At 47.9% G+C, this 13,118-nt stretch overlaps 1 protein-coding gene across 1 annotated transcript in view; it reads right to left on the bottom strand.

Annotated features, from left to right (window-relative positions):
* Positions 1-11,813, bottom strand: part of ARAP1 (ArfGAP with RhoGAP domain, ankyrin repeat and PH domain 1) — a 48,639-nt gene extending 36,826 nt beyond the window's left edge. Inside the window, exons 1-3 of the mRNA XM_015557477.1 lie at positions 11,758-11,813; positions 7,350-7,421; positions 1,541-2,090 (exon numbers count right to left, since the gene is read on the bottom strand). Coding sequence (XP_015412963.1) covers positions 1,541-2,061 — 521 coding nt within the window. The 5' untranslated portion in view covers positions 2,062-2,090; positions 7,350-7,421; positions 11,758-11,813. The remainder of the gene's footprint in view (positions 1-1,540; positions 2,091-7,349; positions 7,422-11,757) is intronic.
* Between the last annotated feature and the right edge of the window lie 1,305 nt (positions 11,814-13,118).

The following is a 13,118-nucleotide window of genomic DNA, read 5'->3' as shown; positions in this document are numbered from 1 at the left end:
GTCCCCAGCTGTATGAACCCAGGAAAGGCACAAACCCCTTTTATGCTTCTACCAATCAGACTTCAAAACAGCACAGTCCTAGCTTGCTTTCTGGACAGGGAAAACCTCCCAGACCCTCCTCACAGGGGCTCCCTGAGGATGTACTTGGCATGTATCCAGCCAGTTTTCCCCTCCCTTCTTTGAGGCTGTTTCTCTGCTTGAAAACAGGACACAAATCCCCCAAAAGGCTTGCTGAAGAGATCAAATGAGATCATGTAAGCAAAACACCCAGCACCGAGCCCAACAATAACAGGCACCAGGAGACCTTTCTCTGTGCATCTCTTCCTCCTCCAAGAAGCCTTCCCAGATTAGGCTGCTAGGTCCGAGGGCTACAATAAATCTCCATTACACCCCTGAACAAACATCCAGCCCCAGTTGGGAATGCTCCCTCCGGCTGGGCGCCCCAGCAAAGGCAGGAAGCAAGGGCACATGTGAAGAATATTTAAATGGAACATCCACAAAAATAGAAGGAAATTTAAGAAAACAAGGAGTACCAGGAGCCAGGGGAGAAAACAGTTCTGAGGAGCGTCCCTCAGTGTAAAAGGGAGAGACAGAGCACAAGCACCAGGCCCTGGGCTGTCCCCGCTCCCCACACGCTCGTCACTGAGGCTCCCGTTTCCTACACACGCTACTCCCTGACTCCAGAACATAGCCTGATACACCCCCACACACAGTATCTCATACTTACCAGGCCCCACCCTGAACACTTCCACACTAACTGCTGTCGCTGGGTCCCCAGATAGTGATGGCACCGTTGTCCACCGAAGATGGAAACCTGGATGCTGCTGTGGCTCCCCATGTCCTCTCTACTCACACCCTGGCTGTCCTTAAGTCCTGTCCATTCCAGAAACAACATCTCACTCCAATCTGCCTACTTCTCTCACACTGTCAGTGTGTGGGGGAGCGGAGGAGGGCCTCACCTGACCCTGTGCCTCCTCCCCCATCAACCTCATCAGCAGCCAGATCCTTTTAGCATTCAGCTTCATCAGATCATTCTGCTTCAAACCTTCCTGGCTGTCCACCTGGCCTTCACAGCACATCCCACCAGCACCATCCACAAGCCTCACCCTCACTCACCCAACAGTTAAGTACAGTGTCTGCCCAGAGCAACCTAGAAGGTGCTTCCCACCTGGGTTTTGCACATGCTGTTCCTCCACTGAAGTGCCTTTCTTACTGCAGTGCCAAAAGCCACAAACTGCCCTAACCGTTTGGCTCAGTGGATAGAGCGTCGGCCTGAGGACTGAAAGGTCCCAGGTTCGATTCCGGTCAAGGGCATGTACCTTGGTTGCAGGCACATCCCCAGTAGGGGGTGTGCAGGAGGTAGATGATTGATGTTTCTCTCTCATTGATGTTTCTAACTCTCTATCCCTCTCTCTTCCTCTCTGTAAAAAATCGATAAAATATATATATTTTTTAAAAGCCACAAACTCCCCCTCCACCCTCTAGGATCCTCTGCGATCCTCTGCCCATGTACCTCCTTCCGTGGACAGCATCCACTCACCTCACGGGTGGACGGGGGGGCCCAGTGCGAGGGGGCACAGGTGGAACACTTAACTCTGCCAAATGCCGCTTGGCAGGCAGCGGGGGCAGCACAGGGGGCAGCGCAGGGTCTGGGACAGCTGTGGAAGGGGTAGAGAAGCAGGCAGGAGGAAGGCAGCTCCTCCGGGGTGGGATAGGTGGGGCAGTGGGTAGTCCCTCATCCTCTCTGGTCGTGGTAAGTGGCTCAGGTGGAGTGGTGGCTGAGGGCAGTGGGCGGAAGACATTACGCTTCCTGGGCACAGGCCGTGGGGTAGGGCGGGGTGCTGGGACTGGAGGTGCATGGGCACGGAGCAGGCCAGCCAGGATGCGGCGGCGGTGGCCAGGAAGTTGTACACCCATGTCCACCAGGCGGGCATCGCTGAGGCCTTGGCAATCTGTGGCCCGCACCAGTCCATGATGCTCAAAGAGCGCGGTGTACTGCTCCAGGTGCAGTGCCTGCAGCCACTCAGCCACTGACAGTGCTGCATCCCCAGCCTCTGTCATGGTTCCTGCCAGCAGGGCTCTGTCCAGACCTGGAATAGATAGATGGGCACAGGTCAAAGGCAGGAGCATGGCTGCCCAGGTGTAGCTCCCCAACCAGCCTCCTTCTGTGGCTCTCCCATGCCATGGGTTGAGCTCTATCTTTGAGCTTTCTCCCCTCTGCCGCATGTGCCAGGCAAGGTCAGGTACTGCCAGGTCTCTGAACACATAGGCTTTTCCCTCTACCTGAAACCAGGCACCCCACCCCTGTGGCTGCCTAACACCAAGTTCATGTCTCCTCTAGGGGGCCTTCCAGGACCTCCAGAAATGGTACCACCCTTCACCCCATCCACAGCCTCCGCCACAACTGCGAGGCTGGCCAATGATTGCGCGTGTGCGCACAGCGCACACAACACACACGCGCGCGCGCACACACACACACACACGCACACACACACGCACACACGCACGCACACTTCCTCCCTCTGCAAGACCTAGGTAAAGGCCCAATTCCTTCTGAGGCACCAGTTCCCAGCCGAGGGCTAGGCCCAGGGGCTTAGCAAGTATGGGGGGAATTGAAGGATACCAAGGGCTGGTCCCCCAGCAGGCCTAGACTAGGGGTTGAGCCTCATCCCATTTGCATGCCCCTGGAGGAAGTAGAATGCCCAGGAGGCGAGTCAACCCAGCATCACATAGCCTGAGGGGTCTCCCACTACCAAAGGGGAAAGGAGTAATGTATATAGGAAAGGCCATTCATTCATTTGTTCATTCAAAATAGTCTTGCACTGGGCAATGGGGACTTAGGTCCCATCCCTGAACTCAAGAGCTCCTGACCAGGTAAGAGCAAGAAATATTTGACGCAAAGAGATGATTAACAGATCAAACAGGAAAAGTCATCTGATCATCTCCACAGACACAAAAGAGGCATATGATAAAACTCAATACTCAGGGTACTTAAACAAATAAAAATCGTACTAAAATAAAAATAGATTGATACTTAACTAAAACAGACACCAGCATCTTGCTTAATGGAAAAACAATAGAAAAACTTCCTTTAAAGTCAGAAATGAGACAATGATATCCATTTCACTACTGCTGTTATTTCTGTTAATCACATTGCTCTGCAAGGTCTAGAGACTAAAAATAAACAAAAACTGGGAAGAAGGCCCTGGCCAGGTAGCTCAGTTAGCTAGAGTGCTGACCCGATACGCCAAGGTTGCAGGTTCAGATCCCTGGTCAGGGCACACACAAGAAGCAACCAATGAATGCATAAATAAGTGGAACAACAAATCGATGTTTCTCTCTCTCCCTTCCTAAGATCAATAAATAAAAATTTTAAAATAAATAAATAAAAGCTGGGAAGATATAAACAACCTATTAGTTACCAATAATATGAATTCTAAGTTGGAAAATCCAAGAAGCTCAACTGAGAAACTATTACAAAAAAAATAAAAGAATTTAGTAATATGATTGGGTTCAAAAGTGATATAACAGAAATCAAAACTTATAAGCAAAAACCAGGTTAAAACCAGGATGAAAGACCCCATTTACAATAGCATCACAAAATATAAAACACCAATAAACTTCATGAGAAATGGGCATGATCTGTAGGAGGGAAAATGTGGAGTGTTACTGAGAAGCGAAAAGAAGGCCTGGACAAATGGAAAAATACAGTATGCTCCCAGACAGAAGACAGCATAAAGATAGAACTCTCTCTCATTTATAAATATGCACAACCCTATAAGTACACATGGGATCTTTTATTTAGCTAGACAAGCTGACTTGAAAGTCCATGTGGAAAAACAAGCAAGCCGGAAGATCCAGAAAAATTTTGGAAGCAGAGGGTGAGGGAAAGGAAGAGTAAAGAGTAAGAATCAGCCTCACCACATATTAAAACATATAAAGTCATGGTTATTAAAATAGTACAGTCAGCCCTCCATATTTTCAATCCACTGTTGCAGAGAGCTGACTACATGCAGTAATTAATCTATGCCACTTTATATAAGAGACTAGCGCATCCGTGGATTTTGGTCTCCACGGGACCCATTCCTCATGGATACCGAGGGATGACTGTACATGTTACCAGCATCTTGACAGATCAATTAAACAGAACAGAACATTTAAAAATAGACCCAATTACACATAAGAATTTAGTATACAATAAAAGGAATTCAAACTAGATGGATTATTAAGTTGTTGGGAGCAATCTAGAAACAAACTAGTTAGACTCCTACCTCACTACTTACAATAGGACTAATTACAGAAGGATCAAAGTTTTGATTATAAAAAAATAAAACCATAAAAGGATTTTAAAAATCATTGCAGAGAGCCAAAGCCTTTTGGAAATGATACAGACGTAGAAGAATAAAAAAAAAAAAGTGAGATATTCTACTATATAAAAATCAAACATTCCTGCATGATAAAAAAACACCCTAAGCAAAGCCAAAAGAGAAATGACAAACTAGGGGATATCTGCCATTCACATCTCAAACACAGGACTAACTTTCCTAAAAACTAAAAAGCGCCTAAAAATAAGAAGCCGTGGCTCAGTGGTTGAGGTCAACCTATGAACCATGAGATCATGGTTCAATTCCTGGCAGGGCACATGCGACCTCTATCCCCAGTAGGGAGTGTGCAGGAAGCAGCCAATCAATGATTTTCTCTCATCATTGATGTTACTATCTTTCTCTCCCTTCCTCTCTGAAATCAATAAAAATATTTTTAAAAAATAAAGAAACAGATCAATAACCTAAAAAAGAAAAGTGGGCAAAGGATATGAACAGAGAAATTCACAGAAAGGGAAATATACATGGTTCTTAAACAGGTGAAGAGAACGACACTTCCCCATACTCAGTGGTGAGAGGTGAGGCATTCCTCTCCTGGCAGGCTAGAATGCCTCTGGAAGGGCAAGGCCACAGCAGGTGTGGAAACCCCAAGTACTTCTGCCCTTGATCCAGCCATTCTTAGACACTTATCCTGCAGTCTTACTGGCGCATATCCAAAGACATACAGAGACGGTTATGACTATACACCGTGTAAAATAACAAAAGGTTAGAAATAACCAAAACATCCATAAGCCAGAGAATGGTTAACTAAATTATGCTGTAGTCATACCGTAGGATACTGAGCAACTGTACAAAAAGAGGAAACTCCTTCTTATCGATATGAGACCTCCACGATATGTTGTTAAGTGACGAAAGAACAATATAAAACAGTATATATAGTGTTCTGCCTTTTATGTGAAAGAAAAACGAGGGAATAGATCAGTATGCATCTACTAGTAAATGCAGAAAATATCTCTGAAAAGATACATAGGAGACAAGGTTGCTTAGACCCTCTCCACTAAGCATGGTTGCCTCTGAGAAAGAAAACTGAAGGCTAAAAGGCCAGGAGGGGGCAGATCGAAAGCCAGACTTCTCGGGACCTGAAGCTTATCCAATTCAGATGTTTTCTTTAAGAATACAAAATATCTTACTTATCATTTCACAATATATATATAAATACTGAAACACTGTTGTATGCCTGAACCTAATATAATGTGGTATATCCCATTTAAAATTTTCTTTTAATTAAAAAAAAAAGAATATCTTACTTTTGTAAAAATGTACAAGAACACATGACCACAGGCACACACTGCCCGGGCCCCTCCCTGGGTCTTGGAAGGAGCCTGAAGATCAAGTTCCATCAACTCCCTGAGACCCACCTCTGGCTGATGGGGAGCCTTTCCACGCCACAACTTTTCTCTCACCTAAATTTTTAACTATGCAAATATTTTTTTAAAGGTTACTGAGGGACCAAAGAAAGACACAAACAGAAACACATTCAATGTCTTAGATAAGCCAGTTCTCAACATTATAAAGACATCGGTTCGTCCAGAATTAATTAAACTATGACTAGCACAATCCCAACTAAAATTGCCCAGAGTCTAAAGTTAATATAAAATGATAACAACAATTTATTGCTAAGTGAAAAAGCAAGGTGCAGAAAAGTGTTTTATAATGTAAAACTGTTTTATAGGAAAATGTATATGAAAAAATGCTCAATATCACTAGTTTTCAGGGAAATGTAAATCAAAACCATAGTGAGATAACCACCTCACACTTGTTAGAATGGCTATTATTTAAAAGGCAAGAAATGACAAGTGCTGGAGAAAAGGGAAACCCTGTACACTACTGGTAGGAATGTAAATTGGTGCAGCCACTATGGAAAAAAGTATGGAGGTTCCTTAAAAAGTTAAAAATAAGACTACCACATGACCCAGCAATTCCTCTTCTGGGTATTTACCCAAAAATATGGAAACACTTATTCGTGAAGGCATATGTACCCCTATGCTCACTGCAGCACTGTTTACAATCGCCAAGACATGGAAACAACCTATATGTCCATCATGGATGAATGGATAAAGATGTGGTAGATATGTACAATGGAATAGCACTCAATCATAAAAAACAGGAAGTATGCCATTTGTGACAACATGGATGAATCTTGAGAGTATTATGCTAAGTGCAGAAAGTCAGAAGAAAAAGGACAAAAACTGTTCAATTTCACTCATGTGAAACATAAAAAACGTAACACATGAACTAACAAAGTAAAGTCATAGATACAGACAACAGAATGGTGGTTACCAGAGAAGCGGGTGTAGGGAGGGTGAATTGGGTAAAGCGGGGTCAAATATATGGTAGTGGGTGGTGAGCACGCAATGGAGTATATAGATATCAAAACATAATGTACACCTGAAATTTATGTAATTATAAATTAATTATACAGTTAACCAATGTTACCTCAATAAGTTTAAGAAAAAGGAAACGCATATTTATACAGCACCCATATACACAAATATACCTCTGGATGGGTTTGCAAGAAACTGCCTTTGCAGAGGAGTACTGGCAGCCTGGAGGACAGGAGAGGGAAAGTTACCTTTCACTAAATCCTCTGTATCTTTTTAATTTTGTGCCATTTTTCAAAAATATGAATACAGTTTAAAAGATAACGTGATCATCTGGGAATGAGAAAGATGGTAACTCGCCAGGCACAGAAGGGAATCCAATATGCAGATATACAGATACACACACCCACACACTCACACACACCCCCCCCACCCGCTGGTCCCTGTCCCCCCCACCTTTCACAGCCCTCCGGGGAGGCTCTTCTCAGGTCTCTGGGCCTCACCCTCTCTCTGCCTCTCAACCTCAGTTTTCAAAATGGACAATGGGACCTCAGGTCTTGCCTCCATGAAGCCTACTCCCCGACCTCAATGTTGGGGCTCAGCCTGCCACACCCAACCCCCTTCCCCTCCCCATTTTCCGGCTCACCTGCTGGGCTGCCCAGGACACTGGTCCTCCCAGTTACTCTGAACAGCTGCTCATCTTGGCCTGAGGTGGGAGCTGCAAGGACAGGAACAGAAGAGAAAGTCCATGAGGCTAGGCTACGTGGAACAGAGGGATGCCAGAAGGAGGAGGGGGAGAAGAGAAGGGAACAGAGGATGAAGGGAAGGAGGCCGAGGAAGAAGGGGGAGAAGGATAGGGAAAAGGAAAGAGAGGGAAGCAAGTGAGTTGGATTCTAAAGTAATATAACAGAAATCGATAGTTATAAGCAATAACCAGATAAAAACCAGAATGAAAGACCCCATTTACAATAGTATCACAAAATATAAAACACCAATAAACTTCATGAGAAATGGGCAAGATCAGTAGGAGGGAAAACATTGAGCATTCCTGAGAAGCAAAAGGAGACCTGGACAAATGGGAAGACATAGAAGAGGGTAGAGGAAGAGAAAGGACAGGAGGGAATCACTTTTTATCTTTTAATACTCACCTGAGGGTATTTTTTCCATTGACTTTTTTAGAGAGTGGAAGGGAGGGAGTGAAGGAGAGAGAGAGAGATGAGAAACACTGATGTGAGAGAGACACATCAATTGGTTGCCTCCTGCACACACTTGGCTGGGGATGGAACCTGCAACCCAGGTAAGTGCCCTTGACCGGAATCCTTCGGTCTCCAGGCCAATGCTTTAACCAGTTAGCAACACCAGCCAGAGCCCTAATCACTTTTTATTAACTTACTTAATCCTCACAGCAACCTTATGAAATATATACTTCATACTTTAAGATGAAGAAGCGGACGAGGCACAGAGAAATTAAATAACTTGCCCAAAGTCACACAGCTAGGAAGAGGGCAGCTTGAATATAGTATAGACAAGACAGTAGCCAGTAGCAGCCACATATGGCTACTGAACACTCAAGATGTGGCTGCGTAATGAAGCGTGCTGCATTAAATACACACTGGGTTTTGAAGACTTAGTACAAAAAGCAAGAATATAAATATATCATCGGGGAGAAAGAGGAACCTATGTAATATTTTCAACAATAAAGATTTTTTTTAAAGAATATAAATATCTCAATAAATTTCTATTTATTACGTAATAGGATTGCTATACTATTTTGGCCACTTGGCTGGGGATGGAAATTAACCTATGTTTATTTGAATACAGTATATTATTAACTTCATGTTTCTTTTTAATGTGCACCAGAAAAAGTTAAATTGCACTTATAGCTCAAATTATATTTCTGTTGGATAGTGCAGCTGTAAACTCTCAACCTCGCTGCTCACTGCCTCTCACAGAGTGATGAAAAACATTAACTGAGCCCCTGCTCTATAGGTTGGGCCATATTCTAAGGCTTCAACATGGATTGATTGGTAATGATCCCAACCACCCTAAGGGAATGACCAGGGCTGGAAAACAGGAACCCACTTCTGTCTCTGCAAAGGGCCCAACCCCATCTTGGGCCTCTCTCAAGTTCCTATTCCTACACTAAAGGCTTCACATCAAGGTCCGGCTCCAGGACTTCACACTCACAACCTTCTAGGACAGCTTCACTCAGGGCACTGGACGCATGAGCCAGACCTCAGACCTGCCCTACAGGAACCTCAGGATGGAGGGGGTCAGATAACACCTAGCCAGTGGAAACAGCTTACATGTCCCTCACCAGGCCAGGGGTCAAGGAAGGCTTCCTGGAGGAGGCAGCTCCTTTAAAAAAAAGTTTAGAGCAATACCTTGCTGAGCCATGCTAGAGCCTGAGGCAAAGAAAGAATCACCAATACTGAACCTCTTTGTTTAAAATTTGGATATTTTGCCTGGCTGGCATGGCTCAGTGCTTGAGCCTTGACTTATGAACCAGGAGGTCACAATTTGATTCCCAGTCAGGGCAGGTCAGGGCACATGTCCAGGTTGCGGACTCAGTCCCCAGTGTGGGGCATGCAGGAGGCAGCCAATCAATGGTTCTCTCTCATCATTGATGTTTCTATCTCTTTCTCCCTCTTCCTTCCTCTCTGAAATCAATAAAAATATACTTAAAAAAATAAAATAAAATTTGGATATTTGGTTTATCTTGGACTTTTTCACTAGTATTGCTTTTTAAAAATATATTATTTATCTTGATTTCTTAACTTTTTACGCACCCCCCCCCCATTTTGCACTGAAGGCAAGTGCCCCACTTGCTCCACCCTAATCCTGAAACATCCCCCGCCCCAGGTTTAAGCCCTCCAGCTGCTATGACATATGACAAATCATTGAGTTTCCACCCCCAGGGAACAGGGACCAGGGCAGAGGGGAGCGTCATCCTGTTGCAACAACATAGCTAAAAGCTGGGGGGTTCCCCTCCTTTCCCACCCAAAGACCCAACTCAGGTTTCAACACCCCACCACTCCACCCTGCCCCTGCTTCTCCCTGTCTCCCTCCAGCACCTCTCTGCTGTGCCAACCCCCATCCCACCCCTGCTCAGAGCCCTTCTGTGTTCCCCGTGCCCTCAAGTTCAGCTGCTTGGCCTGTCATAGGACCTACTCCAGCCCTGACGTTTACAGATGAAGAAACAAACACCCACAGGGAGGAAGTGACTTGCCCAAGTTGCCCGTGACATGCCCTGAGCCCCAGCCAGCTGGGCTGGCCCACAACTCCCTCCACTTCACTTTTTTGCATCAGGCACCAGCTTGGCACTGGGAGCCCCCCAAATTTTCCCCACTTTCAGGCACTGAATCCAGACTGCCTCCTCTGGAGTCAGTCAGGCCTAGGGCAGGGCAGCCTTGAAGGTCCGACGCCTTCTGCACGCCAAGCTCCTAGACCACCCTCAGGCTCTTAGGACTTGGAAACTGGGCCATGCAGCTCAGAACTGCTTCTGCTCTATCTTTGGTTGTTCCATTGGTGGGGGTCCATCTCCACCCAACCTACAACCTAACCTGGGGTGCCCTTGTGAGTCTACACCCCTTCTTGTGCCCCTTGCCCTCCACGATAGAGCTCACGACCTGACTGGGTTCACAGGGCACTCAGTCCAGAGGTAAGTAAGGGTCATCTGGAACCTCTAATTCTTGGCGACCAGTCCTTTTTTAGGTCTGGGCTGAGTCCCTCTTACTGAAGCAAAAGCTGTGACCCTTCTGTCCTCTACCATTTCAACCCCCGAGGGCAGAGTTAAAATCTCACTGCTTCTCTGGCCCAGCCCAGCACCTCCCCCGCACCATCCCTGGCCACTACTGACGAGGGGCACCAATTCCGACAATCCAGCAGGAAAGTGGCCCAGAGCTCAAGGACAGTTACACTCCTGTCTCCTTCATTTTCTAAGTGCCCACTTCATGCCCAGCCCCTGCCAGTTTCCCACCTTCATCTCAATCTCCTCAAACAATCCCAAGGCCTGGTATTTTTACCCCATTTCATGGAGGCTGTGTGAGGTGGAAACTTGCCCAGGTCACTTGCTAGGGCCAACAGGGCCTTCAGGAGATGTGACCACTTCTATCTGGTGGATTCGGCAAGGCTTCCAGAGGGCACTCCTGAACTGGGCCTTGCAGGATACATAGGAGGTTGCCCTTCCACGCAAAGGAAACTGAGTGTGCAAGGCTAAGGGATGGGACTGGACCTGACAGATGCAGAGACGGGAGATTTCAGTGGAGCAGGAACAGGAAATGTGAAAAGATAGCAGTGACACCCAGAGAGGTTTGGGGACCCTCCCTTGGGTGGCCACAGAGCTGCTGACCATGTGGATGTCAGCATCCACTGCACTCTCATTTGCATGAGTTAGTCAGGCCTAGGGCAGGGCAGCCTTTGAAGGTCCTACCCCTCAGCCAAGACCCTTCCTCGATTGCATCTTCAGATCCCCCTCTACACAGAGCTGTAGAGGGAGGCCCAATGGTGTGGGAGAGCAGAAGAGGGAAAAGGCAGGCCCAGGGGTCGAGACTCGAGGCCTGAGCTTACCTACCCCTCCCCACCTCCTGCACAGCCCTCCCCTTCACCACACACACACACACCAGGCAGGTTGGGCAGGGACCCCAGTGTCCAGACCTCAGGCCTGAGCTTACCCACCCTACCTCCTCTTCCCCTGCACAGCCCCCCACACAAGGCAGGTTGGGCAGGGACCCCCGTGTCCAGATCCCAGGAAACCCCTCAGAGTTCCCGACACAGGAACCAAGAACCCCACCCATCCAGCTTTGGACAGGCCCGGTCTACAAACCACCCCACCCATACCACAAAGGCACACCTCACACTACCTCCAGGGACACATACCTCCCACCGGACCTAGCAGCCACACACAGATCTGCCCCACCAAACACACAGCCTTCAGTCTCCACACTCCCCACCAATAACTCGGCTATGTACAAGTGCTTCAGAGCCCCCCAATGCCCAATACCCCTCACCCTCTAAGCCCACCCCCACCCCCCAGCCCAGTCACCAGGGGATACCTATGGGCAGGGCCACCCTCGGTCTGCAGGGCGTTCTCAGGACTCCACTAATGGAGGCAAGAGGCCTTGGAGACACTTCCCTTAGATATGAGGAACTGGGCGGTGGTTGGGTTCCCAGCTCAGAGGGTGCAGAAGTGGCCCCCGCCCCCCTGCAGAAGCCAGCTCCCTCCAGCTCAGACAAGGCAGCAGGTGCACAGCTCACTTGCCCTGGGCCCAGGGGCCTATTTTCTGTCTCTCAGGGCCTGGTGGCCACTGCATACTGGTACCAAGGAGGCACCCTGGAGTCTCCAGCCCTGAATCTCTGCCCTGTCACTCACCCTACCACCAATTTTCTGCCCCATCCCATCTGCGGTGAGGTCTGTGCTCTGGTGTGCCAGGAGTGGTGGGGGCTGCCAAGGAGCAGCCCTCAGACAGTGAGGACTGAGTAGGGAGGTCCAGGGCCTAGGTGCCTAAAGAGCCACTTCAGCCACCTGGTGGGGAGCTGGGGCCACAGGCCAGAGCCCCTCCCTACAGGACACAAAGCAAGTCCAGGTTCCTGGCTCCACCACTTCTTGCCTAAAGCCCTGGACAAGTCATGCCACATTCTGAGCCTCAGTTTCTCCCTCCACAAAGCATGGCTGTCATCCAGATGACTGTGACACGTCACCATATGCATACTAGAGGCCACATGGGTCATCTGCTCACTCCTGGACTATGAAGAGAGACACTTCCAGTCCTTAGTACCAAGGCCTTGCTGCTCCTGATAAAAGGGGCCCTTGGTGATGGTCTTGTACCCAGGCTCTAACCTGCACCTTGGAGTTCTGATACCAATGACTACCACCCCCAGCCTCCAGCCATGTCCCTCTGCAAGGCTCTAGACTAGACACCCCACTAGCCCCTGGACTTCTTTGGGGTGGCCCTGGGCACCACACATTCCCCATCCCACAATGAATCCACCAGCTCCTCTCTTGGATAAAGTAAGGCTGCCTCCAACTTACACGGGGACTGTGAGCAAATAAAAAATGCCTCTTCCCACCTTGGCTAATTTAAATGACACTTAAATGCCTCTTCCCTCAGGAGCCCCAAGTCAGGGCTTGCAGCTAAGCAAAGAGGACAGCTGGGCTTCAGTCCTCTCCCAGCTCTCCACTGGTCCCCACCTACCAGGGGCCCTTAGGCAGTACGCAATGTGCACACCCACACACAGCGGACCTGGTGACAGGCGGAATATTTTAACAACCTCCTTGGAGCAGTAAATGCCCATTTTATTAATGACCAAGGGACATTAAAGACTAAGTGGCCCTGGATCTCCCTGACCTCGATTTCAAGCCTAGCCTTAACTCCCACCCCAATCTTGAAAGACTGTCACTTTCTACAACCTTCAT

The sequence above is a fragment of the Myotis davidii genome, unplaced genomic scaffold (genome assembly GCF_000327345.1).
Source record: "Myotis davidii unplaced genomic scaffold, ASM32734v1 scaffold169, whole genome shotgun sequence".
Taxonomy (NCBI): Eukaryota; Metazoa; Chordata; class Mammalia; order Chiroptera; family Vespertilionidae; genus Myotis; species Myotis davidii.
Note: the sequence above shows the minus strand (reverse complement) of the source record. Positions and strands in the feature narration are given on the sequence as shown.